This window comes from Anthonomus grandis, chromosome 5 (assembly GCF_022605725.1).
Source record: "Anthonomus grandis grandis chromosome 5, icAntGran1.3, whole genome shotgun sequence".
NCBI lineage: Eukaryota > Metazoa > Arthropoda > Insecta > Coleoptera > Curculionidae > Anthonomus > Anthonomus grandis.
The window spans coordinates 18,665,800-18,693,121 of NC_065550.1; the positions used below are offsets into that span (position 1 = coordinate 18,665,800).

General features: G+C 31.9%; 3 protein-coding genes across 10 annotated transcripts in view; 1 reads left to right on the plus strand and 2 right to left on the minus strand.

Moving 5' to 3' along the window:
- LOC126735902 (NEDD4-binding protein 2) overlaps positions 1-3,267 on the plus strand; it is a 29,823-nt gene extending 26,556 nt beyond the window's left edge. For 2 of the 3 annotated variants that reach the window (XM_050440011.1, XM_050440012.1), the window contains exons 6-7: positions 850-1,292; positions 2,208-3,267. In XM_050440011.1, coding sequence (XP_050295968.1) covers positions 850-1,292; positions 2,208-2,283 — 519 coding nt within the window. In that variant the 3' untranslated portion in view covers positions 2,284-3,267. Of the gene's footprint in view, positions 1-849; positions 1,293-2,207 lie in introns of those variants that run through there. The other variant, XR_007660539.1, reaches the window with a different exon arrangement.
- A 1,035-nt stretch (positions 3,268-4,302) lies between these two features.
- LOC126735903 (MAPK/MAK/MRK overlapping kinase-like) lies at positions 4,303-17,211 on the minus strand. Of its 5 annotated transcripts, none has more exons than XM_050440015.1 (11): positions 17,044-17,211; positions 16,878-16,992; positions 16,733-16,822; positions 16,588-16,686; positions 15,239-15,398; positions 15,001-15,179; positions 5,458-5,562; positions 5,236-5,406; positions 5,072-5,180; positions 4,720-5,018; positions 4,303-4,660 (listed from the first exon to the last, which is right to left on the minus strand). In XM_050440015.1, the coding sequence occupies exons 1-11, from the start codon at positions 17,075-17,077 to the stop codon at positions 4,408-4,410; spliced, it is 1,614 nt and encodes a 537-aa protein (XP_050295972.1). In that variant the 5' UTR covers positions 17,078-17,211; the 3' UTR covers positions 4,303-4,407. The 5 variants fall into 5 exon arrangements, with proteins under 5 accessions (XP_050295972.1, XP_050295971.1, XP_050295970.1 ...); XM_050440014.1 differs by having other exon boundaries at positions 4,720-5,009; positions 5,458-5,634; XM_050440013.1 differs by having other exon boundaries at positions 5,458-5,634.
- A 726-nt stretch (positions 17,212-17,937) lies between these two features.
- Positions 17,938-27,112, minus strand: LOC126735905 (trafficking protein particle complex subunit 5). 2 transcript variants are annotated; one of them, XM_050440019.1, is made up of 4 exons: positions 26,983-27,112; positions 18,396-18,522; positions 18,119-18,301; positions 17,938-18,064 (listed from the first exon to the last, which is right to left on the minus strand). In XM_050440019.1, the coding sequence occupies exons 1-4, from the start codon at positions 27,090-27,092 to the stop codon at positions 17,966-17,968; spliced, it is 519 nt and encodes a 172-aa protein (XP_050295976.1). In that variant the 5' UTR covers positions 27,093-27,112; the 3' UTR covers positions 17,938-17,965. The 2 variants fall into 2 exon arrangements, with proteins under 2 accessions (XP_050295976.1, XP_050295975.1); XM_050440018.1 differs by lacking the exon at positions 26,983-27,112 and adding an exon at positions 26,389-26,686.
- Between the last annotated feature and the right edge of the window lie 210 nt (positions 27,113-27,322).

A 27,322-nucleotide genomic window follows, 5' to 3' on the forward strand; every position in this document is an offset into this window, starting at 1 on the left:
ACTTTACAAATCACTGTATAATAACACTAATCAACTTAGGTTTTTTTTTTAAGATCCTCCCTTTCAGGCAATACATAACCTTAAAATTTTTGGGCTTTGATAGTCTACTCCGTTTTTAATAGATAGGTATCTTATATTTCTGGTTGGGTTCTCTTTTAAGCTGGCATTTTTGGGAAAGATGCCTTGGGTTGTTGCAGTCAGACGTACTGAATTTACGCCTTTAGTTCAATTATATCTTTAAGTCTCCCAACAACTAACTTATGGTCTCCTGAATAATAAATTTTATTTTATTTTTATCCATATTTATTAGTTTCTCCTTCATGTCGATATTGTTTTTTTGTCTCAATTTTATAGGCGCTTTTGCTGCATTGCTATTTACATCTCACAGGTGAACTAACCTTTTTTACAGCAATATTCCAAACGCAAGCGGTTTCGTCAGACACTTTTATAAAAATATCGATGTAAAATCAATGATCCAGATTTTGTCTCATTAAAAATCACTGCGGAGATAAATATTTTATCGCGTAATGAAATCAAACAACTTTGTATGGATTGCAACTTTAAAAAGGTAAAATGAAAATCCTGCAGCCTCCCTCCACCTATTTATTAAACATTCAGTTATTCAAAACTCCCGACATGTTTCGGACACAGTGGTGTCCATCATCACGGGATAAAAGCTTTAAAATTGGTATTAGATATACGTCTCAGGGTTTGATTCCATGTCAAAAGACCCTCTATGATTATTGTTTTTTTTTATTTTATTTGTTTACATTCTGTTTATTTAACAATCAACTTTTTATTTAATAATTTGTTTATATAACGATAATAATCGTTACAATGTTAATACAGGAAACCGAAGATGCACCCCGCTCAGCGAGTAATTTAAGGGCCGAGGCGAATGGATACTTAGAAAAAAGAACACGCCTATACGAAAAAGCCAAAAAATATCATCAAACAGGTATGCGGGAGGTAGCACAATTCTACAGTTTCTTAGCCATGAAGCAGACAAAACTGTATGAATATGCAAACAGTTTAGCCGCTACGGCCTTTTTGGATGAACATTCAAAAAGGTTAGAAGACTTCAACACTTTGGATTTGCATTATTTGTTTGTGAAGGAGGCGATCCCCCATTTAGATATTTATCTAGATAGAAATATCAATTTGCTGCGAGGTGGCTCGCAAAAAAATTGGGAAACATTACAAATTATCACAGGCAGGGGAAAAAATAGTAAGAATGGGGTTGCGAAGCTTAGACCAGCGGTAATGGAACGATTGAAACAGAGACATATTGGGTAAGTACTGTTTGAAAGCTATTTTTTAAGTTATTGATTGTACTAAACTGCATTGATGGATTATATTAAAATTATAAATAAGAACATATTGCAAATATTGGAACACAGCCGGCGGGAGCATTTCCACTAAAATATTTTAATAGTTTTGTCATTTTCGGTTATACTGAAAGTAGATGTTAATGTAGCAGAAACATCCTATATAGTCTTACATTTTCAAATGATGCTTAAGATTTATATTAAGGCATATATCAGAATAATTTTTCCAAATATATTAGTAAATGTACACATCCATAACAGTTATTTACAATCAATTATAATTTTCACCAAAAGTCCAGTTCCACCAAAGCAGCAGAGTGACTTGCATGATAAAAGTTAGATATGATATTTAAAAATGTGAGGTGGTCAAAAATTATGAGAATATTTAATTTTATTTCCGAAACAATTCATCTTTTCATCAAAATTTACTCATCATCTACCCTCTAGGTTCATTTAAAATCTCTGTCCACAGGAATTACCTACCCTTCAATATCTTAAATATGTCGTACAGGCATTTAGAGTCTGTTGTTGACGCTACACAACCTCAAATTTTAGAAGTGCTTCGTAATAGAATTACTTAAAGCTGTATAATATAATAGTTGTATAGTATGCTGTGTTATATCCACTATACGTAATATAGAAATAATTTTAAGATAAATAAGAAATGTTTTTGAAAATATGCGCCGAGCGTGCAAATAACGATTATATTAACTTTTTTTTGCAAATGTCATTAAAAGCCAAGCCAGCTTAAAAAAACTATTTAAAAAAGCAATATAACTTATTCATTTTAGTAAGATTATATTCGAAAAATTTCATGTATGTTCTGAAGTAGCTGAATTTATATTTTCTGAGGTTATGATTTTGTTTTTTCATTTTTAGGTACCAACAGTTAAATCCAGGATTAATCATGGTTAAGATAACTAGAAATTGCAAGTTAACTAACGAACTATTTTAGTATTTCCTCATTCAGAACCAAGATCATTTTCTTGTTAAAGAGTTGCCATATTTCCTTCCAGAAAACAAAGACCCTTTAAAATATACACATACATAAATAATTCTTAAAATAAAAGAAGAATGTTATAATAAAAGAAGTATCTGTAAAATCCCTTATTCCATTATATTTTACAAAGTTAGTTTTAGAAAATAAGGACAAAATAAAGTATCAGAGCACCTCCTAAGTATCTTTCTGATAAAACTTTTATAGTACTTAAAAATGTGACCTTGTCGGTGTTAATAAAAGCTTAAATTAATTTAAAACGTAGTCTTTATAGAATAATGCGAGGTGTGGCTTTTAAATAGCCGGAGTGATCCTGCTCCTAGATAAGTCTGTGGGCACGTAGTTAGACTGTTTTTATTTTAACCTGGATAAAAAATCAGTATCCCAAAGATGACTTCTTTGAATTTACTGGAATGAATGTTTACCCCCGCATACAAGTTTTTGTGTGGTTTAAACGTGTAATCCATGCAATGAAAGTTTCCATTCCTGGCCTTATTCACATTAACCTTGACATTCTATTAACATATCCACATTTGCCTTGTCTGTAAACGCGTCTCTCGCAAAATGCGTTGTTAATTTTAAATCAGTTAAAGCAAAATCGATGTAAGTTTAAGTAAAGTTAAAGTAGCTCCCCAACCAGGTGACAGATGATTTCCAGCACGGCATTCAACAATGAAAACGTCGTATGGAACGATGAATAAAAAGTGTTATGACCTCAGTCCTGTTATTTAATAGACACATCTCGTATAATATGATTTTTTGCTCTATTAATTATTGTTATTTGCACTATTTTGTTCAAATTACGAAATTTATCAACTCATTCACGCTGCAATGTAATGCGAAGTTCAAAGATAGTTATTATATAGTTTGTAATTATGGTAGATTTTTCATATTTTTACGAATCATAATCTTGTATATATACTAAATAAATTGTTTTTTAATGCTGTTTTTTTATGTACGTTGTTACCAATAAAATGAGTTACCTGAAATTTAAAAAATATTTTCGCTGTTTAGTTTTAAATCAAAGTTTAATTCGCTTAATTAAGTTTCCTTATTATCTATATCTGGTAACACGAACAAAATGTAATTCTATATTGTTGTTACGAGTTTATAATTAGTCATTTTATTGGGTATTACATCATTATTTAAATAAATAATAATTTTAGAAAATACTGGTATGCTCAATTATTGAAAAGAATACTTATCACGTATTTAAAAGAATTATAAACCATTAACGATACTTTTTGTTATAGATAATTCCGAAATACAATAATTTACGTAAGGTATAATAGATTATTTATATAGCCAGGAGCTAAGATTCTATCAGCTAAACCCTGATCTTCTTTCTTTCCGTTAATGACTTATCTAACTTTTCTAATAGAAAAAAAAGTAATGGAATAAAAAATACCAACTCACATTCTTGGAATTAAATCTACTACAGTTTTTTATTCAATAAATGGGTAACTAGATGTAATTTTGTTTGCTTAATCATTTAGAATAAGTAAGAAATGCTTATTAAAGAAGTTGGAATAACTAGCCTTTAAGAAGGCAACAAGCTTTTTATTAACTTGGGCTTAAAATATCTATTGTCATTAATATTCCTTGGTGTTATACTGCAGCAAGACTTTATTTCAGGTTTTTTTTTCAACAGAATTACACAGGATCTTTCTTAATTTTGTGCTTATATATATTATAGGGTTTATCATGTTTTTGTTAGTAAACATATTTGAAATTATAAACCCTTAAAAGCACAATTGCACAAACGTCCAGTTGAAGCACATAATAACATGGCCAATAAAATTATATGTCATTGAAAGGCGTTCATTTTAATTTGGTATATTTTAAATCGCTGTCAACATTCTGACCTCTTTATAAACATTTTTTTATTTATAATGTGGATTTGGTTTCAAAAAAGTCATTGAAAAAAAAATGTGGTTTCCAAGATTAAGGTAACTTATTAAGTGAATCGGAGTAAACTTATTTAAATAAGATGTTTATTCTATACGATATTTTTATGGTTGTTAGTACCAAATGTAGATTTGAAATACAGGATTTAATAAAAAATTATCGTAAACTTGCTTTTTACTTATTCATCCTAATAAATTCGCTATGCGATATTTTTAAAAAATAAAATACTCTATAATATGCTGAGGGTTTGCTATATTTCGAAGAATTCTTTAAAGAATTTATAGATTTTATGCGGCTACTGTCTCTTTTAGAGTTAGACTGACCGCTGCTTTTATTATTTCGTGGCACCATCAGCGATTTCGAATAAAATACTGAGGCATCGTATTTTTCTTTGGACCTAGAAAGCTTGCTGTTTGACTCTGAGTTTCTGAAAAACAATTATAGATAAGTGATTTTACATGAATAAATATTTTAGTATATTTTTACCTAGAGGACTTAAGTATGATTTCTACACTCTTTTTAATACTGCTTTTCTTTGACAAGTTGCTCTTCACCGACTCCGATGACGTATCTCGATTACTGTCAACATACCGAGAAATTTTATAATCTACCAACGGTAATGACCCCGATATCCCTTTAGAACCACTCGATCTGCATGGAGTGTAATATGGAATTTCGATAAACGGCGTGCTTCCTTTACTCTCTGAACAGGCGGAATTTTGAAGGCTACGTCTTTTAAGAGTGTCTTCGGATTTATGTTCCCGTTTATTTAGTTTCTTTTTTACCTGAGAGTTATAAGATATATGATCTAAATAGATCGTTGAACAATATTTATTACCAATGTCACATCTCCAATAGCACGTCTTCTGAACTCGGGTATCTTTTGGAAAGATTGGCTTTTAAGTTGAGAGTGTCTGTTTCCTTCCATTATTGGCTCAAATTTGTACCTTTCAAAAAAAAATAACATTAACAACTGATGAATATCCCACTTGTGCTACGAACCTAACATCATCGAAATAGGGATTTCTGAGAAGCCGCCGGACATTAACTCGTTTATCCGGGTCGTACTCAATCATAAGCTCTAAAATACCTCTAGTTTCTCTTGTCACTTGAGGCAATAGAGAATCGAGGCCAGTGCCCCTGTTTTTGGGAAATATCACACAGTTCCTTGACCTTAACATAACTTTCTAAGTTTACGAACATTTTAAAATATATAAAACTAACCTGGATTTCAACTTGTTTATAAATTGCATTGTTGGTGAACCCAGGATATGGTGAATTTTATACAACTGATCGATTTCATTGCTTCCAGGAAATAATGGTAACTGACTAAGAAGTATTATTAGAAGAAATATTATTAAGCGTGTGTCCAAAATTGGTGACGCATGATGATCTCGAAAACTGTTAGAAGAAAAAACACGATTAAATGGACATTTTTTAGACAATTACATTTGTAAATAAATGGCGTTAAGTTTGCAATTTTGTATCTGGGGGTTTTTAATTTATGTTCAAAAACTCGAAAAATTCATCCATTATCCCAAAGACGCTGGTCATACACTTTTAAATAAGGTAAAAACAAAAAATATATAGCATCACAAATACATTTAATAAAATGACAAAGGTTACACGTTTCGCTCGACTAGAGCATCATCAGACGTAACCCGAGATGTGAGAGATGTAACCCGAAAAAAGGAAAATTCAACAAAAACTTACCATAACATACACAAAACACCTAACATATAAATAAACTATAGATAGATAGATAGACATAAATAGTGCCACTTTATTGTAAGCTTTGTTTATTTATATGTTAAATGTTTTGTGTATGTTATGGTAAGTTTTGGTTGAATTTTCCTTTTTTCGTGTTACATCATTTTAATTATTATTTAGGTCTGATGATGCTCTAGTCGAGCGAAACATGTAACCATTGTCATTTTATTAAATGTATTTGTGATGCTGTAGATTTTGTTTTCACCTTTAATAAAAAAAATATGTTAAAAAAGCTAAACTGTTACGTTTTCGGAAATACTGTAGTTACTCTACTACGCTTAATTTTTTGATAACCATTTCTTTGTTTACCTTAACTATGTTGAGCAGTATAACACGGTTATAGCAATATTTATTCATGTATTTTTCGACTTATAGGGCTCCAAATATTTTAGTCACAAAAAAACTTTTTTTTTAAAGATGCCTAAATTAGACCACTCAGAGCGTTATCTCTCGCCTCTAGAACATATCGGGGACTGGAACCATATGCGAATTATGTTCTGGGAAAAGAACTTAACGTTTTAAAAAAAGGACATTTTAATTTAAAACGCACTAAAATTAGGGTCTACAAATAATATGAACAGGAGCAGCTTTGACACTATATTAAATGCTACGGAAATCTAACAAATTAAGGTAATGAATGGTTTGGGGTCATTACTCCTCCACCCCTTAGATTTTTCAACGTCCTCGTTGATTAGTTTTTGCAGAATTTTCAGTGGGATTGCTTTCCGGTGACGTTGTTTCTGCCAAAAATATGTGATAAATGCTAGGACACATAATAAAAATGAAACCTGAAACAGTATAAGATATAATATGATGTTGGGGAGAATTATCTTGTAATTCAAGTGGTTCCATTAGATCTTCTTGGATTTTATTACATTTACAGCCTATGTCTTATTAGTAGATTTATTGATAAATTCGTTTCACGAACGTTGATTTGAAGAATGGCTTTGGGAATTGAAACAGAAATAAATATTAAATAAAATATTATTTGATGCTAAAGAGTTTTTGTGTTTATTTATTATGATGTCACATTGGCTTTTTATTAACTCGCAATCTTCAAGGGTGAGTTTCTGGAACTAAAAACAGTTTTCATAAATAATTTCGGGCGATTTGGTGCAAAAAATAAGCGATTTTTTGTAAGTGAGAGTATGCACTTGATATATGTTTTGGACTTTGGCATACTGACAATTTTGGGACAAGGTGCAGCTATCAGCTATAGGACTGGAGCAGACCCATCTTAAATTAATTTCTTCACAAAATGTATACTATAAATTATTACAATAGTATTTGCTAGGACTAATTAAAATTTTTAACTCGTTATTTGGGTTAGAATACACTGGACTTAAATTACAAACAGTACTTTCAAAAATAGGTATCTTAACTATTAATATTGCCATATCTGTAAATATTAGAAGCCCTGTTTTATAAATTAAGGTAAGTTCTGACAAATATTTTAAATTCCACAATACATTCTTGGGATAATGAATTTGTAGATATTCCCAAATTTCTTAAATATCTGTTAAATAGTTCTAGATCTAGTGTTTCGAGATGTGCAAAGGAAAAAATACGTAAAATTTTTGGAGGTGAGAAAAAAGAACTAATTTAAACCAGTTATTTGAATTAAATTGGTTTTGCAAGATACAAAGAAATGTTTATTTATGCAGTATTAAATCTAGTTCAGTTTTTAATTTAGAAGATTCAGATCGAATATTGTTAGTATTTTGTTCAATAATTCTTAAATTTTCCTGAAACTTTTTCATAATATTTCCTGCAGGGAAGCTTAGGTCATTAATTTTTTGCATGGAATTCAGTTGATTGTATTTAATTATTTGTATGTTATGGTCAATGATCTCTAGGTCATTGTTATCAAGATTCCCTGTAAGAAATTTTATACCACTTCCTACAAAGTTCATTAAGCCGCGCTTATAAAGATGAGAACTACTTATTTCGTAGATATTTAATTTTGCAAATATATCATAAGTGTCGTTCAATGCCTTAAAAACAAAATTAACATGTGTCAGAGCTATTCTGGTTAACTATCCTAACCTTATATTGTAAAGTTGCTAGATTACTAAGAAGTTGAGATAATGTAAAATTGATTTTTGTAAAATTAAAAGGGATATATATTGAATGACTAATTACTAAAGATGACGAAATATCTTCTTTAAAATATCCATTATTCTGGATCTTGTGTACCTGAAGTGCTAGGCAAGGGCTCTGGAGGGTTAGGGTCAGGAGGTTGGAAACAAAGAGGCTCTCTTCTAAGTCGCTTTAGTGTTCTAAAATGTGTTGTTAGTTGTTGTGTTACTGTTTCTTAGACATACCTACTACTTTATTTTTATTAACCGTGGTAACTTTTGTTGGTATTTACTGGGGACTCATTTTATTACGTAATGTGTTTTTACTATATACGGTTTGGTCAGGTTCGAGTTCAGAGGGTTTTTCGGTATTGTTTTTTGTTTTTGGGTATTTTGGGATTGTTTTTGGTAAGTTTTTTTGTAAATAGCCTCATGAAAAGGGTAGTAGATCGTTTTTTTCGCCTTCCAATGTTCAAAAAGATGTAGATCGCTTTTATATTTGGTTTATTTAATGGTTTATTTAAGAAAATGGGAACGAAAAGGGAGAAAAACCAGTCGTTGATTGTATGCTTTGATTATAGATAAAAATGGCAGATGTCATGAGATTTTGTGAAGTTTCTTCGGTATTTTGCATTTTTAGAGTCCTTAATTTTTCAAATATAGAGGAATGGGGTCTTTCCACTGGATTATTGGAGGAACAATTTCCAGGGGTTGTGTGATGAAGTTGTATACAAAATAGTTTGCAAAATTTTTTAAGGAGGTTGTTGTTGAATTCCTTCCCTTGCTCTGAAACAATTTTCTGGGGAGTATTGTGGTGCGAAAAATAATGCCTTCATTTTCCTAAAATCGTTATTGCACTTTATCTGAAATAAAATATGCTTGAGCATACTTGGAGAACGAATTTATGATAGTGAGAAATTGGCAATTAAGAAATTGGAAAATATCTAAATGACATGTTTTCAAGGATTTTTCACCTAGAAATGGGCCCTCGTATGCTATTTTATAGGGATGGCGTTCGTATTTGTTGACAATTTTTACAAACGTTGAATATACTAGTAATAGATTCTCTTAATTTTGGCCAATAGTATTTTTGTTTAATGTGGTGGGAGGTTTCTGTTATGCCATTGTGGTTTTTATGGTGGTAGTCTTTGAAAATTTCTTTTTGTGGTATAGGGTCTGTTAAATCAGTTAAGTAGATGCTAGAAAATAGTAATTTTGCAGAAGAATTGAGATTTAGTCCTTTTTGTTGAGAGAATTATTACTCTTTGAAATTCTAATTTAAGTTCTGGATTTTTTATATATGTACACTGTAAATAAAGTGTCCGGTTTGATAATTTCTTTTAAAATTTTTAATATTTCGTCTCTTTGTTCTATTTTTGAAATTTTGATAAAGTGGTGGTTTTTCTTTCAAGGTTTTGTGAATGTATGTTCTGTTAGTCTATTCTATTCTATTAGTCTATTAGTTGCATAATTTACAGACAGTTCTGATATGGGTAATAATTTTCCTGTCGTGTTGTTATTCGAATCGACAGTGGCGTCGGAGCTATTATCATTAGCTTCGGGGCTGGCAGGGACTAATTTAGAAGATGACGGACCTGGAATAGGGTTACGGTATTTTTTTTCATTTAAGATGAAATCAGCAAGATTTGCGACAGTGTCATCAAGATTCGGGGCGCTAGATTGGGTATCATTAGTTTCAGTTGTGTTGAGTTCTATTGTTTAAAGAGCATCGGCAACCCAATTTTTATTGCCGTTTTTGTATTTTATCTCGAAATTGAACTCTAGTTTAGAACTCTAGAAGTTTTAATCTCCAACTTGTTATGCGAGAGTTAGGTTCTTTAATTTTTGACAACCAAATTAGTGGGTTATGGTCAGTTTCTATGAGAAATTTTTAACCACAAAGATAAAGACGGATATGTTTGGTGGAATCAAAGATGGCTAAAAGTTCTTTCTCAATGGTGGAATAATTTTTCTCTGCAGTGTTAATAGTGCGAGAGTATAAAGCTACGGGGCGGTCATCTTGTGAAAGAACAGATCCTATGGCGATGTTTGATGCGTCTGTTGTCAATTTGGCAAAGTCTGGGTATTTCAGAATGGGCTTGAAAATAGCTCTTTACATTTTATGAGCGCATTTTTATAGTCTAGATTTTCGGGATTAATTTTGCAATTTTTTTGAAGACATTTTGTTAAACGGAGGGTAGTTTTGGAAAAATTTTGAATAAACCTGCGGTAGTAGCCTACCAAGCCTAGAAAAGCTTTTATTTCTTTTTAAGTTTTGAAGAGAGGGTAGCGTTGAATAGCCTCAATCTTTGAAGGATTTGGTTTAATGCCTTACGGGGTGATTATGTCCTAAGAAACCTCTTTTTTTGGAAAATGATTCGAATGTGTTCAGATAAGGATTTTGAAAAGATGACAACGCCATCCATGTATACGAAACAGAATTTATACAGATAATCTCGGACTACCCGTCCGTCATGCGCTGAAAGTAGCAGGGGCGTTTTTAAGGCCGAAAGGCATGCGGAGATACTTAAAGTGGCCATTATACATAGTAAATGCCGTTTTCTCTATGGATCTAGGAACCATTTCAATTTGATGGAACCCCTGAGCAAGATCAAGAGTTGCGAAATAGGTGCTTTACCTTAATTGTCCAGAATCTCTTCAATTCTGGGGAGAGGGTTTTTTTCTTCTATTGTCTGCTCGTTTAAACGGCGGAAGTCTATGACCATACGAAATTTCTTTTTACCAGCATCGTCTTTTTTGAGGACTATCCATACAGGGGCGGAATAGGGAGAGATAAAAGGCCGAGTGATTTTTTGTCTAACAGATTTTGAATTTGAGCTTGGATTTGTTGATTGATTGCAGGAGGATGACTGTAGGACTTGGCGTAAATAGGACGATCCTTTGTTGTACGAATTTTATAATTGGTTTGGCAAGTAAAGGAAAGGTCACAGTTTTCATAATACATGATGTCTTTAAAAGCATTGCAAAGTGGAAGTATTTTTGATTTTTCTAAAGGGGTTAGATGTGTTAACCTCAAATGAGAATCTGGATTGAAATTTATTGGGCTAGAGGGAGATGGATCTAACATTTCAAACTGGTCCTCTGGGATTACCTTTATTCTTTGATGAAAGATGATGTTCATGAGGGGTAGGATTAAGGATCTTACAGAAACCATTTTTCACTTTGACAAGACTATGTTCATCAATCATAAAAGAAGGTAAAATAGTTAAGCCATCTTTATAGTGAACAGGTATAGTCAGTGAATTACTATTATTATTTTGAATAGGTTTTTTAAGTGGCTTATTGTATGCAAGAGAAAATGGTATTTTAATATTCTGTAACGTTATTGTCTTGTTTTCATAGTCGATAAGTGCATTTAAGTTTTTAAGGTCCTTTGTACCTATTAATGCTTCAAAGTCATTATGCCAGTTTAAAATTATCATATAAAATTCATGATTTATTCCTAATTCTTCAAAAAAGAAAATTCTTAAATTTTTATTTTTCTTATACATATGTTTTTTTAAAAATTTAAAAAAATGTTTTCTGGAAATAATTCGCAAATTTTTGGAGATATTATTGAATAAGAGGCACCTGAATCGATAAGTATAGTTATTTGCCTTTTGGTTAAACGGAAATAAGGCAGTTCGATTTGGTGTGCTTTATTATTTAGGTTGATGGAAGGTTGAAGGCCATGTGTTAAAAATTTTCGAAATCTGTGTTTGGGGGATTATTTGGTGATTCTGAACTATACTCATAGTTTTGGGGATAGGTCTCTTGATAAGGAAATTGCATTTGGTTTTCTTTGAATGTTTCTAGAGGGTACTTTGTGGAATATTGTTCTTCGTATGATGGTTCAGTAGCTGTTTCAACATATAGTTGCATACATAGCTACAAAATTTTTATTAGGTCAGAATTTTTAACGAAATTCGGTTGAACTGGGAATGTATTCTGGAAGGGCCAGCTGTAGAAATCTACATGGGAACAGGAGGATCCAATTTTATAGGTTTATTTTGAGGGGCAAAAACATTTTTGGGTTTGCCGAAGACTTGGGCGTTTGTAGGGTAGTGCCTTTGAACAGGTCGGGGCTGAATTGGGATAGGTTGACTGGAAATCTATTTTCTCGTTGTAAGGTAAACTTGTTGGGATATATATTGTTGTGGAGGTCAAAAGGGAGAATTTTGGAGGAAATTTTTATTCTTAAAAATATTTGAATTGTAATTATTTTGTAATAAAGTATTATTGGTAAAATTGACCTGAGATTCGATCATATTATAATTTAATGTATGTTTTAAGGCATCATCTAAGGAATTTGGACATTGTAACATTAGAATCGTTTTTAATATTTGTAGGCTATTTGATGGGCGAGTACTGATGTTTTTTCAACTTGGCTTATGAGAATTTGTTTAGAAGTTGCATCTAAAATTTCGCTATGTATTCGAGAGAAAATCCCTTGCACAAATGTTTTTAACCTATCTACAAATGCTAAAATGTTTTCATTCTTATTTATCTTAAAAATATTGTTATTGTTGCATAAGAATTTGATAAGTGATTGGATCTCTAAATTTTTGTCGTAAACCATCTTTTATTAATGGCCAAGACGTCAAATCTGGTATTGAAAGTAAAAATTCTTGTGCATTATTAATTTTGATTCTATTGCAGCTAAAACAATTTTGTTTAATCTTCTGGGGTATTGTGATAAAGTTGGAAAAATGTATCTATAGAATTTATAAAACTTTTTAGATGACTCTGGATACCAGAGAAAGTTGGAAGAAGGCTAGTATGAAATCTTAGAAATTACTATTTCTAAGTAAAACGTTTCTCAAACATTCAGCAGAATTGGACATAAAAGTAGTTTAACAAAATTCACTTACTATACAATCGAGGACTGGTCCGTAGAGCTTGTGTTGAAGGAGTCACGGCCAAAGAGGTTTCTATAAAGGCGTGGTTAAACTTAAGCTTTTTGGTCTGGTTGCTGGTGTGGATCAGGAACTGAGTTGATAGCAGCGTCTCTGACAACACGGTAGATGACGTGCGGCCCTACAGCTTCTCTGATCTTTTTCTTTTCTTATCTTCTCTGTGGAAGTGAGTCTTTCTTGGAGATGCAGGATGTCTCGAAGGTTCTTAAAGTCGGGATAACGCATAAAGACTCGACAGCCACTTCAGCACAACGAAAATCGATAAAGTGAAGAATCACGTTATCCTGTTCGCAGCGCTAGTTATTTTCGTGGTACAGAACATAACGTTTTAAAAAAGGAAATTTTATTTAAAACGCACTGAAATTAGGGTGAACAAATAATATGAACAGCAGCAGCTTTGACACTATATTAAATGCTACGGAAATCTAACAAACGGTTGCTTAAATACTAATACAAATATAAAGCCAGCAGATTTAAGGAATGGTTTGGGGTCATTATTCGCGAAAGGCATTTGGGTTGACCAAGGGTGACTACCCTTTATATATGGATCGATATGTTCAGTTAGAAGCTCAAAGAAATGGCACAGTAACAGGATCACAATTAATAAGTCTGTCGGAGCTCATAACATGATGGTTTCAAGACATACCATTTACAGAAGGTTGAGAGAAGGTAATCTAGTAACCGAATGCCTTGGAGATGACAACCCTTAAATTGAGGGAATCGCTTCAGTCGACTAGCTTGAGCTCAGGAACATGTCACTTGGGAGAAAAATTAATGGCAAAATGTTTTATTCACTAATGAATCTCGCTTTGGCTTGTATCCGGATTCTCGAAGAGTATATGTATGAAAGGCACAGGGCACAAGAAATCGAATCCATCAGGATAACCATCTACTATACCATCCAATACATCCATCCAATACACAGGAGGTTCACAGTTATAGAGCACAATCTTGGTATGTGCAGAAATTTCTCTTAGGAGTCAAACTGAGCTTGTTCTTCTGGATCGTTTCTTAACACCAGACCGCTACGTTAGAAATTTTCTAGAACTTATTGTTGTTCCATATGCCCAAAATATGGGTGCACATTTTATTTTAATGCATGATAATGCCACTCCACTTAGCTAGAATCACACAACATTTTTTGGAAGAGCAGAATATTCTTTCTTTAGGCGGGCCAGCTCAAGCCAGCTGGTCTGATCTCAATCCTAGAGATCATGTCTGGGATCTGCTTCACTGAAGAGTTTTCCAGGGCCAGAATCGATTTCAAAACCAAAATCAGCTGTTTCAAGCTCTTCAACAGTATTGGATAGCAATTCCCCAAGAAGATCTGAATAACTTAATCCGGAAATGAAAAAACGTTGAGACATTTCATATTAATTTTTTTCTTTTCTAGTTTTGTTAATTTAAAAATTTAAAACCACTTTGTAATTAAAATAATTCAATATCTGTAGATTTTGTGTGTATGTTCATAAAGGTTTGATTAAATATATACAGGTGCTCTACCACAGGTGTACTTATTTATTTAAATTATATTAAATTGTAAATCTATTCTATGAATAAATGTAAAAATTATCTTAACAAATCAATTTTTTCTTCGAACGTTATAAACGATCTTTCAGTTATTTGTAACCATCATAACCTTAGATTTTTAAATGGATGTTGTATTGGATTTATAGCTATAAAGAGTATTTTTGCCTTTCCAACAATGCAAGTTGCAATTAAAAACGCAAAAACGATGATTATAATAGTTTTTGGGTTTTTAACCACAATTTAAATCTGTATTAATTGTGATACATAGTTGAAAAAGCAAGATATAGATATAAAAATTTAATATTGCATTCATTTTTAAAAACAAATCGCTTTCTTCGGCAAAGTTCCTTTAAAAAACTTCTAAAAGAATTTCCAAAACATCTTAAAACTCTATCCCTAACAGTTGCTGAGATCCCAATATATCACCAATTCGGACAGTGTATAATGTATTTTTTTAAATGTAATGTACCTACGTCATTATTTCATAAAACACACAACCGGCAGCCCACACATCCATCTTAGGTCCATAATTTCCATTTGTAAGTAAACATTCTGGAGATCGGTACCATCTGGTTGAAATGTATTCTGTATATGGAGGAACGCTGTAAATTCCCCTTACGGAGCCTAGATCTGCTAGTTTTATTATTTCATACTAAAAATAAGAAAAGATGAGTGCTAAGTGTAAACAAAGACCCATTATGATTGCTATACCTTTTGAGTTTTTTGCAAACGCATTGATTCTATTGATGGAAATTTCATTAATATATTTTCCGGTTTTACGTCTCGATGAAAGAGGCCATTTCTGTGTAAATGTTCAAGGCCTCGTAGGAGTTGATACAAGTATTCTTTGGATTTTTTTTCTGAGAGGCCTCTAAATAGTAAAAATCATGTTTATGTTATGAAGCGTTTAAGTTACATTAATTAAATTTTGTTTTTAGTAAAATCCCGGGATTCTTTGTTAAAAATAAGCATTAATTGCTAAGGGATCAATAAGTTTAAATAGGTTACGTTTTAAAAAAATTATTGTATAACTTGGATTATGTGATTAGGAAATAAAAAAACTTAATTGTTAAATATTTTCAGCTATATTAGTTTGCTGACTCCCAATAAGAGGAATTATAAAAGGAAAATTGGCAGTAACCTATTTGCGTATAGAGGCGGAAAATAAAGATCGAGTATTTCAAGGAGACATAGTATATACAGATTTGTCTAAAGCGCCATTTGAATCAAAATATTTAACTTAATAAAACGAGTGGAATTTGGTACAGTCATATCTTCAACTTCAACGAGGGTCTCTCTCAAAGGTCTATATTTAGCCCCTTACTAATTCACCTTTATTCCGAATTTGTAGTTACTCAAGCTCTACAAATTCAGTTGAATTGACTGATTGAATAAATGTGATGCCTACTCACCTTGTTAGCTGGTTTTTTACTGTGTAATAAATAAATAAAAAGTTTCCTAACAGAAAATATCTAGTACAAAAAAATATTATTTGAGTAGGTATATTTTAGCCATCTTAACAATACTAATTTTTCCCATTAGGTTTATTTTTTAAATGCAAGAATCTGTATTTTTTCAAAGATTTGGAATCTTTATAAGTTTTCATAAGTTTTAATATCTGGTTGGTTCTTAGTTTCGCTCATATTTAAAATGCTAAGAGATCTTAATGATTTAGAGAAAACTTACCCTTTTTAGATAGGGCCAATTTTGTCAGCTAACTGTTTATTATTTATTTCAATTTTGTATTAGTAAATATTGTATTAGTAAATACAAAATTGGAAAAAAACGAGAAATATAGTTTTAGAAAATTTTTACAGTTTCTAAAAATTCAAAGAGGGATAAACCAGCTTTAGCTTCGCATTTTTACTATCCATTGTGAAACAAACGATGTATTGATGATGTGAAGTCTTTTTGTACTAGAAGATTAGAATTAGTAAACCAAACAAATAAGCTTTCTAGACGATGAAAACGAAAACATCCGTATTCATTTTCCTTTGTAAAGTTTTGTGTCAAACGTTTATTCTTGACTGCCTTATCAAACAACAATAAATGGAATTCACCTGGGTTTCATATCCGCTTTATTTCTAGCTCGAAGATGGTCATATAAACTCATATCCATAAGTTCAAAGACAAACGAAACATGCCCTGAAAATGAGTCGCTGAATGTTAAGTTGAATTTAAATCCCAATCGTAATGGCTACTCACTAGTGATACTCGAAGATATTTAAGATGTTGGGATGAAAGGGAACTTTTTGAGCTGCGACGACTTCTGCACATGTTAGAATCGCCGTTTGGCTAGAAAGCATATAAAAGTACAAATAAAAATAACTTGCATATTCGCAAGCCATACGATTTGTAGCACTTTTTCAACCTCTTTACAGCATAATACACGCCGGTGGATTTGTGCATACACTTAAGCACCTCGGAAAAGGATCCTTCTCCGATCTTCTCTAATACTTTGTATTCTACAATATTCTTATTGTCACTACTAAATAAAAAAATTAAGGGAAACCTACTTGAGTGAAAGGAATCGCTTTTTTCATTAAACATTTTGTCACCTTATTTGTCCTATAGGTTTTCCCAAAGGAAATTTAGAAAAAAAAATTATTTGTTCGCAAAAAATTGAAAATGTCAGTTCCCTCGCCCCAAAATAGTGTCAAGTTCATTTACCTGAGATGTCATCTTGGCTGGAGAATTGATAAATAGCGGTATGATCGAAAATAATGGGTACTTTTCAAGATTTGCGGAACGAGAAATAAATTCTATGTCCAATTCACACTCGAAATAGTAAAATTAGTAAATAGAAATTTCCACAAAATTCTCATATTTTGAATTGTGATGAATAGTATTACACATTTGCCGAAATCTTTGTTTCCCTTATATTCATGTAGTCCGCTGTTTTCATTCTAAAACAGCGGCTTTTTTAAACAGGCTTCCCGGGACGGTCAATTTATATGCAGAGATCTGTTGTTCGCGGAATAGTTCAAGAACAAATATCAACTTTATAGGTAACAAACTACAAACTTTTATTCTAGGGTAATATCTTGTAATAATAATTCTAACGTAAAGTAATTCTGCGGTCTATTTGATTGCCAATATTGCAGGAGGTACAGAACTGGTACATGAAAACAATTTAAACTGAATGCAAAAATAAAAATGGACATAAAAATTGATTTTTCCATTTGAAATCATGATGTTGTAACTCATTTTTTTAGTTCTATTCACATATATCCTACATATATGAATTAACCTTAAAATATATAAATCGACTTGATTATATTTTTTCAGAAAAAATTTAAATTTCAAACAAATAATTTTGTTTAAAAAGGCATAAAATTACTCACTACAGTTTAATTAATAAAAATCTAGTTTTCAAAAGCAGAAATATATAGGCTAATAAATAAAAAAAATTTACTGTTTAAAATTTTATTTTAATTATTATCTATCCTCCATTTGATTATCCCTGCCGACGACAGATTCCTCAAATTTTATCATGTAAGTTGTTCCTTTGTGCCAGTGGGCTGTAACTTTGGCCGGCTATAAAATATTGAGATAATATTTTTCATAATTTTCTGCTAAAATTATACATACAAAACCTGTTCCGGTCAAAATAGCCTCAATGATGCCAGCAATGAAAACCGCGCAGTTCAAGCTACTTTTATCTCTAGGAATAGATATAAACCTATTGACAATCGGTTCTTTTTCCATTAAATAGTAAGTATTTTCATCATCATTGGAATGTTCTAGTTTATCTGCTTCTTTTCCAAATAAAGCCTAAGTAATTTTAAGGTATTAATAAATATGCAAAAAGTTTAGGTTATACTCGTTATAAATAAACTAAAGACAAAACTACTAAAACTAAGCTTACCTTCCAAAATGTTGATTTAACATATAGTAAGATGCTTAGGAGTTTCGTTTCTCTTTTACCATTCCTTTCTCTAACAAAATATATGTCAATAAGCTTCACACCCACTCTGCGGCCCAAATCATGCAAACTAAAATAAAATTTTGTTTGAATAGTAATGCTAACAAGTTGATAGACGTTACTGTCATAGCAGCATTCTAAAATTCACGTCATGGGCAGTAAAATAAATTGCCTGTAAAAATTCACTTCTGTCATAGCAGTAGGAATTTGAGTATAAATTTACTGTAGTTCAACTACTACTGTCCGACCGCAACGCTTTTAAATTTAGGAAACTGTAATACTAGTAGCAGAAACTAGTTGGCATGGGTAAGCTAATTTTGGCGCCCTTACGGCTATAGCAGTAACCGTTTCATTGTTTTTTTGTATTACCCAGTTGTATCTTAAATGTCCCAGAGGAAGCACGTGTTTTTGTTTTTGTGATCTGCGTAATTAGTAATGGATCCTAAAGAAGAACAGAGATTAAGAAAACTTTATGATGAAGTGTCAAGTAATGAATGCAATGAGAGTGATTCCTCGGATAAGGAAAGATCGGATCCCTTTGTAGACAGAGATGGTGAAATTGATATAAATGACCCTACTTATTAACTCAGAGATAGTGATTTAAGCAGCAGTTCTGAAATTGAGATGTCAGAGAAAGAAAATATTGAAACAAATACCAATAGTGAATATGTTGACACAGAAAGTGAGACAAACGAAGACAAAGACGGTGAGTTTTCTAATTGTATACTTTTCTTTCTTTATTGCATGTTTGTATTTTTTTTTTAGATGAAAGGTAAGTCGAATTGGTGCAAGATATCCTCAATTTTGACTTTGATATGATGCTGCGGGAATAAATATTGACATTACTGATGGCACGAGTGCCCTTGAAGTATTTCAAATGCTTTGGACGGCTGAAATCAAAAATTTATTTGCTCTAATAAATATAGTGAGATCATATCCAGAACTTCTCAGCCACACAAAAAAAACTCCAGGTCATCAAAATTTGTTTCAACTGAACCAAGGGAATTTGATATTTTTATAGCTGTGACCCTTCTTAGAGCTCAAGGGATACCCTCCCTTTTTAGAGGATCCCTTATACTATCACCCTATATTTTCTCACTTTATATCTGGAAGAAGATATGAGCAAATTCTAAGATACCTATGTTGTTATGAAAATGTAGGTCACAATAAACTGTACAAGATACAACCTCTGACATTAATATCCGGAACTTCCAAAATGCTTATAGCCCTGGGGAACACTTAAGTTGAGATAAGTCACTACTGCTTTTTCGAGGAAGGCTTATTTTTGGACAGTACATAAAAAATAAAAGAACAAGATATGGAATAAAATTTGTTGAGTTATGTGCACCAAATGGGTACCTATTTAATATAAAAATATACAAAAAAAATGAGTCCATATCTAATAGAGGACACCATTTCGTGATGGATAATTTTTATAACAGTGCAAAGCTCTCAGAAACCCTCTTAAAACACAAAACTCACACGAGAGGAGCAATAGGAAAGGCAATCCACGAGTTGTGACTTCGAAAAAGTCGAAAAAATGGAAAAAAGGTGAATACATCTAAACAAGACATAGAGGTGTATACGTCTCCAAATGGAGAGACAACAGCAATGTCTTACTTTTAACCACCAAGCATCATCCCAAGTTAATTGAAGTCTCAAATCGCTTTGGCAAGGTAAATTTTTTGTTTTTATAAAATAGGTATAATAATATAATTAAAAAAAAAAAAAAAAAATATATATATATATATATTAGTATTCCTATATATTAGTATATATACAGGGTTACTGGTAATTCGATACATTCCTTTGGAGATGTGATAGGGGAGGGGGTAAGAAGTAAATTGAACCCTAATATGTATTATGCAAAAGTTGAGAGTTTTCGACATATTTAATTTTTTCTGTTTTTCTTCAAAATGTAGACCTTAGTGGTTTAAAAGGCAGTTTCCAGAAAATCCGCTGTATATTTTTTTAATTTTTTAGGCAAAATACATGCTCAACACAATAGTGTTACGTTTGTAATGGCAAAAGTCCCGCAAATAGTTGTAACCATAGGTAAATTCTCGATGCAAAGTGTAATTTTTTTTTCTTAAATAAAATACTACACTTTCTAGTGGATATTTTTTGAAAAAAAATTATGCTACATTCTTTAAAATTTCCTTAAAACTTCCTTATTACCTAAGCTAGCTCACAGGATACAAATGCTTAAAAGTTAGGTGACATGGTTTTGTATTTTTATTATAAATTGTAAAGTAACGCATTTATCAGTATTTACCTTCACAAATCTTGTTCAAAATGAGAGCCTCTATTGCGAATACAGGCTCGGCAGCGCCTTCTCATTTCAGTCTTTGTTGTTCTAGTTGTTATGGTATTCCTGATCTGCTGGGCAGCGTTGGTTATTCTTTGGATAAGATCTTCCCGGGTAATTATTGGGGTTGCATAAACCAGTGCTTTCATTTTACCCCATATGCTATAATCAAGCGGGGTTAAGTCAGGGCTTCGTGCTGGCCAAGCTATTGGACCTGACCTACCAATCCAACGATTCGGGAAACGTTCATCCAGGAACTGCCGAACTGACCGCCGAAAATGAGCTGGACAGCCGTCATGTTGAAATATCATTCGTCCTCTAACGGCGAGAGGAATATCGTCAAAAAGATCTTGTAGGTCATGTCGTAAAAAATTTTCATAAATATCCCCGTTTAAATGGTCTGGGAAAAAATGTGGTCCTATTACATCCCGGCCAATAAGTCCCATCCACACATTTACAGAAAACTTTCTTTGAAAACTGGTTTCTCTTGTTAAACGGGGATTTTCTTCGGCCCAAAAATGAAGGTTATGAAAATTTGTAATGCCCTCATGACTAAACTTTGACTCGTCCGTCCACAAAATGTCGGTTAAAAAAGTTCTATTGTCTGCATCAGAATTTATAATAAATCTGCAGAATTCTACCCTTCTTATCGGGTCCCCTTCTGCCAATCCTTGGACAGGCATATAATGGTAAGGATGGCTTCCCATTTGCCGAATAGTGGACTAAACTTTCCATTGCGATGATCCTGTTTGCTGCGCTACGGCATTAGTGGATGTGGTTGGATCGTCTTCAAAATGTCTTAATATAAACCTCCTTATCTTCTGCTCGATATACGCGAGGAGCGCTAGCGTCACCTCTTCTTGGTTTTACGGATCCAGTTTCAGCGATAGCTCGGTAGGTCGAAGCGAAAACACGGACATTTGGAATGCGGCGGTTCGGAAAGCGACGTTGGTATTCTCGGCGAGACTCCGCGGCATTACCATTGCAAAACCCATAAACAAACATAATATCTGCATATTCAGCGTTAGTAAACGTGGTCATAGCGCAGAAACCAATAGAATACCTTCTTTGAAAACACGAGAAAAATAAACTCGAAACTCGTAATTTAACTACTTTCCACAACAATTATTGCTGTCAGACTATCTACACATCAAATTTTTAACAATAAAATTAAAAAAACAAATTGTTGCTATAGTACTTACATACCATAGAAGTAAATACCACTTGGCATTTTTCAAGTGCGTTCTTACTATTAATAATAAAAATAGCCTATGAGTTAGCTTAGATAATAAGAAAGTTTTACGTAAATTTTGAAGAATGTAGCATAATTTTTTTTCAAAAAATATCCACTAGAAAGTGTAGTATTTTATTTAAGAAAAAAAAATTACACTTTGCATCGAGAATTTACCTATGGTTACAACTATTTGCGGGACTTTTGCCATTACAAACGTAACACTATTGTGTTGAGCATGTATTTTGCCTAAAAAGTTAAAAAAATATACAGCGGATTTTCTGGAAACTGCCTTTTAAATCACTAAGGTCTACATTTTGAAGAAAAACAGAAAAAATTAAATATGTCGAAAACTATCAACTTTTGCATGATACATATTAGGGTTCAATTTACTTCTTACCCCCTCCCCTATCACATCTCCAAAGGAATGTATTGAATTACCAGTAACCCTGTATATATATATATATATATATATATAAATATATATAAATATAAATATATATATTTTAGGGTGAAATTAAAACCAATGATCGAATATATGATCGAATTTCGAGACAAGATTTTATTCAAAGATTGCTCGAATTACCTGGCAATGAAGAAAATGGTAGACTTTTTTTGAAACAAACAAAAACATTTCTGTCCAGGACAATCGGCGAACACCAGCAAGACCAGATTATAATAATACCCCACATTTTCCCGAAAAAATACCCTTGTCCTCTGAGAATAATAAATGGAAGAACTACTTTTTAAACTGCAAGGAGTGTCTCAAAAAGCACAAAAGTACACAAGTTTCATACAGATGTAAGGGTTGTGAAGACAAACCAGCATTATGTCCAACATGCTTTGAAAGTTACCATTTTAGTCTTAGGAACTAGTTTTTATATTAAGATGTATTTTATTTCTCTCTTTAAAGTAAAAGTTTCCCCAAGTTAACGTTTTAAAAATTTATACTGCTGTAGCAGTATAGTGTCCCAAAATTGTCATTAAAAAATTACTGCTTATGGAGTAATGGTTTCTGTAATAAAGTCAGAAAGTAATGTTGGTGGGTCACAACTGTTATGACAGTATGGCGTCCAAAGTTGTTTTTTTCAAACTTTATCCTCTTTAATATATTAAAAATACTTTATTTGAAATTTTATATTATAAGATTTTTCTCTCTTTCAAAGAACCTGTATGAATTTTAAGATAAGCAAAAGGTGTTGTAGTGAAGTATGAATTGAAAACAAAATGCCTTTTTAGTCCAGTGAAATTTTATTAAACCTTCTTTTACTGTCTGAATCTTTTTACCTCTACCAATCAGGGTCGCTAATGTATATTATTCACTCTTTTCATTTTCAGACTTTTAGAAATAGACATCCTACAGACCACCTTCATTCTATTTTTTAGACCATCATATATTACCATTATTGTTTTTTATTGGAAAAAGCCTGTTTAATTCGGCATATTATCCTACACAGATCTACAATATTCCTATTCCTATTTTCCAATTTAGTTATGGATTTTATTTGGTTAGTATAGTGTTGGACACTGGGAAATAAGGCTAATTCTAAAGAAATCAGGCTAAAAATATTTAGAAAAATTGATGACTGTCTTTTAATGCTATTTCCTGCTTCATATTAAGTTTTAATTTGATGCATACAAGATTTCTTAAATTGCCATTATTTCTTCTGTCCAAAGCACAAAAGTTCTTAACTGACATTTTTGTCAAAATTAATTTTTTTACATCAATGAATTCATCCTACGTGTAACTATTCTTTTCCTTTTACAAAAACAAATATTGTTTGTTAATAATAATGCAAAATTTACTATGAATGAGGGAATCAATACAAAATGAAATAGTGAAACTTTTCTTGCAGATTTTCTTGCATTTAAGAAAAAATGGACGCCTACTTTCACACATCAATAAAATTTGCATACTCGTATTAAATTTTAGACAAACAAAGCATTTAAAATAAATGTATTGTGGCCTTTTAGGATACTGAGGAGTATGTCGAAGTTCAAAAATTATGTGGCAACTAAGGTTGCAAAAACTGACTTTAGATGTTAGAAGATGTATTTGCTATTTATCAGCATTAAGAAATCTCATGTTCTTGTTATTTTTTCCATCTTAAACATGATTTGTTTAAAACTGAAGTTAATGTTCTTAAACTTCATCATATAACTTTGTATCATTAATACATTCCCCAACAAGATACTGCAACACTGTGGCAACTGTGATTGATAACTTTTTTATAAAGTTTGATATAGATTTAAGTACAAAAATCTACAATGCTGGATTATCAGACCATGAATGTATTGAATTGACCCTTTTTGTTATTGGGGATTGTGAAAATGATGATGGAAAGACGAGAGTATTCAGATCTTTTTCACCAGCAAATCCAAAGTATTTCTTCTCCTTACTAACTAAAGAACACTGGAATGACATTCTTCGCCATACCAGCACAAATTACATGTTTACATAATTTTTTGATATCTTCATCCATTACTTTAACTTAGCTTTTCCAAAAAAAAACAAAAAAAATTAATAAAAAATACCAAAAAAAAGGTGGATTGATGAGAACGTATTGCAGCTTTCTAAACAAATAAAATATCTGCATTGGTTGAAAAAAAAAATGCAAATAATGCTGAAATAAACAAAAAATATATTGAAAAAAGAAAGGAGTATAAGGCACAAATCCTAAATAATAAGAAATTTTTTTATGACCCTCAAATCAAAAATTCTAAAAATAAAAGTAAATGTGTATGGAATATTTTAAAAAAAGAAAGTGGCAAAGCTAATAAATCATCCTCCTTGGAAATAAACATAAGTGGCCAACAAATCATTGATGCTAATGAGCTATGTGAGTTGTTTAATGGACACTTTTGTGATCTTCCTACACCAGAAAAAATTCAAAACCCTGTACAAATGCCTTTCACTAAAAACAAACAAAATTTTGTCATAGAACCAGTAGATGTGTATGAAATTTACAATATAATTAATAAGACTTGTTCCAAGAAATCAGCAGGAATTGATGAGATACCATGCAACATTTTAAAAAGTCACTCCCGTAATTTGTCTACCAATCTATATTAATCAGTCTTTTCAAGAAGGAATATTTCCATCTATACTAAAAAAAAACTAGGGTTGTGCCTAGGTTGTGAACTCTCATTTTTTAGTTCAATGCAACATGGTTTCCTAAATAATAGGTCGACTGGAACTGCACTGTTTAGTCATATAAATGCACTGACTGAGGCCTTGGACTTTCCAGGTATGGCAACCTTGAGAATATATTTTGACAATATGCAAACCATGCCTTCAATATGATGGATCATGACCATCTTATCAAAGTTCTGATTTCTGCGGGAATAAAGGGCAAAGAAATTAATTGGACTAAGTCATTTCTGAGCCACAGGCCTTAATCAGTTGAGATTAAGGGTGACAAGAATGGTATTGTTAATTATTTATTCCAATGGCGTTTTATAGACGTAGATACTGCAAAAGTGGTGTGAGCAAAATCAGTTAGTCCTTAATTCAAGCAAAACAAAATTCATTCATTTTCAAAACAAGAGGCAGACTTTGAAAATAATTCATAATGATATGCCCCTAAACATTAATGGAATTATTGTATATGAATTGGACGAAACTAAGTTTTTGGGTCTAACTTTACATGAAAATTTAGATTGGCAAAGCCATGTTGATGAAATATGTGAAAGTATAACGTCGGAAAACTCCGCTATTTACAACTTAAAAAACAATATCAGTAGGGAATCAATAATAATTCAGTTTTATTATGCATATGTACATTCACATTATATTGATTGTGCTCCTTTGTTTAAAAAAATTAGGAATTATGACAACATACTCTCTTTATTTGTACAAAGTACACTGTACTGCACACTTGCATAATGCTCCAAAAGGTAAACATCTCTTTCAAAAAAGTTGTGATTAACATTAATAAAACAAGACATAGATTTGATTTTGCAGTGCCTAGACATAAGACAACCATGTATGAAATGAGTCCCTATTATATGTGTGTCAAAATATACAATACATTACCCAATTAAATTAAGAAGATAGAGGGGTACAGGCAGTTTAAGTATCAAGGACATTTTTGGTGCAGCATCCTTTTTATTCAGTGGGTGAATAAGTAACTCATTCAGATAAGCTCAATCTGATTGGTTTTAACTGTCTGTCTTGCTAGCAGGTTTTTTTTTAATATATACCTAGTTTGAGAAGTCTGTGTCTGTTGGTGTAGTTAGTGTTAAGTGGTTTCTCTTACTTTTTATTTTATTTTACTTAGATCTAACTATTTAAATTTTAAACTTTTTAACTTAATCTTAATTCTAGTACTATTCTTAAATTACTTATATTACTTTATGTAATCCAAACAGAAATACATGAATTTGAATGCACTCACCGATTTTGTAAGTCTGTAAGAGTTTGGGACTTGTTTTGACAATATTGAACTACTTCAGAAAACAACAAGGCGTAGCAACTTAGGGAAATCTCGCCTTTGCCTCTGCTAAGGGGTTTATCTAAAATACCTCGGTTTCTACCACCAAGACTCATTTTTTCAGCCACAACTTTAATTGGTTAATTCCTATATAGATTTCACAGTGTTTGTTTACAATTACTGGACTTCAACAGCTGATTTTGCCAGATCGGTTAAGGCGGAGACACATTGTTATCGATAAGTGAGCTAACATGCTCTCTCGCTTTTTTTTTAATGATTCTGAGTATTCTGATTTTAATAGAGAAAGACAGAGAATAACAACATATGCAATTATTTATTAGATTAATTTTTTGATTGTAAATGATTTTAAATTGTGATTCGAAAATACGCATAAAGAGCAATTTATAATTTCCGAACAAATCAATGAAAATTGCCCAATTCTTGTCCTTCTCAAGAACGATTAAAAGCAACTACAGTTCCAGCTCTAATTATAAATACAGAACAAAAACATACTTAATTCTGCCGAAATCGGCCACTGGCCGAAATTACCTTACTCACTTCTCAACGCATTCTGGGTAAAGCCAAAGTTTACAGAATATACTATATATTAGCCTGTCCAAGCGAGGGGTGGTTAAAACCAAAACTACAAAACAAAAATACCGCTTCATACAAGCAACATTTGGTATTTACTGAGAGACGTCAAATGATGTCATGGGCTTAACCGCCGGTAACCCTGCTTAGGAGGAAGTTATAGCGGTTGACAGCTGACAAATAAAAAAAATTCGAAAACGGATTGTATAAAAAAACAAATACTACTATAATATAGTCAAAAATCGCTCTTATCGTGCGGGTGTATCGGATTATCAACTACAAACTTTTGTAGTTACGTTTCATTTCA

Excerpts from the sequence above, each read along its gene's own strand:
- LOC126735903 (XM_050440013.1), bottom strand. The coding sequence starts at position 17,077 with ATGTTTAATGAAAAAAGCGATTCCTTTCACTCAA. Across the intron at positions 5,019-5,071 it reads CTATTGGAGATGTGACATTG|GTAAAAAAGAAACTAAATAA; the intron begins GTAATAAATATT and ends TATAACTCTCAG. Across the intron at positions 4,661-4,719 it reads ATCATACTTAAGTCCTCTAG|AAACTCAGAGTCAAACAGCA; the intron begins GTAAAAATATAC and ends ATTGTTTTTCAG.
- LOC126735905 (XM_050440018.1), bottom strand. The coding sequence starts at position 26,540 with ATGAGTCTTGGTGGTAGAAACCGAGGTATTTTAGATAAACCCCTTAGC. Across the intron at positions 18,523-26,388 it reads CTTACAGACTTACAAAATCG|TTTGCATGATTTGGGCCGCA; the intron begins GTGAGTGCATTC and ends ATTTTATTTTAG. Across the intron at positions 18,065-18,118 it reads TTTTGACCGGAACAGGTTTT|CCGGCCAAAGTTACAGCCCA; the intron begins GTATGTATAATT and ends AATATTTTATAG.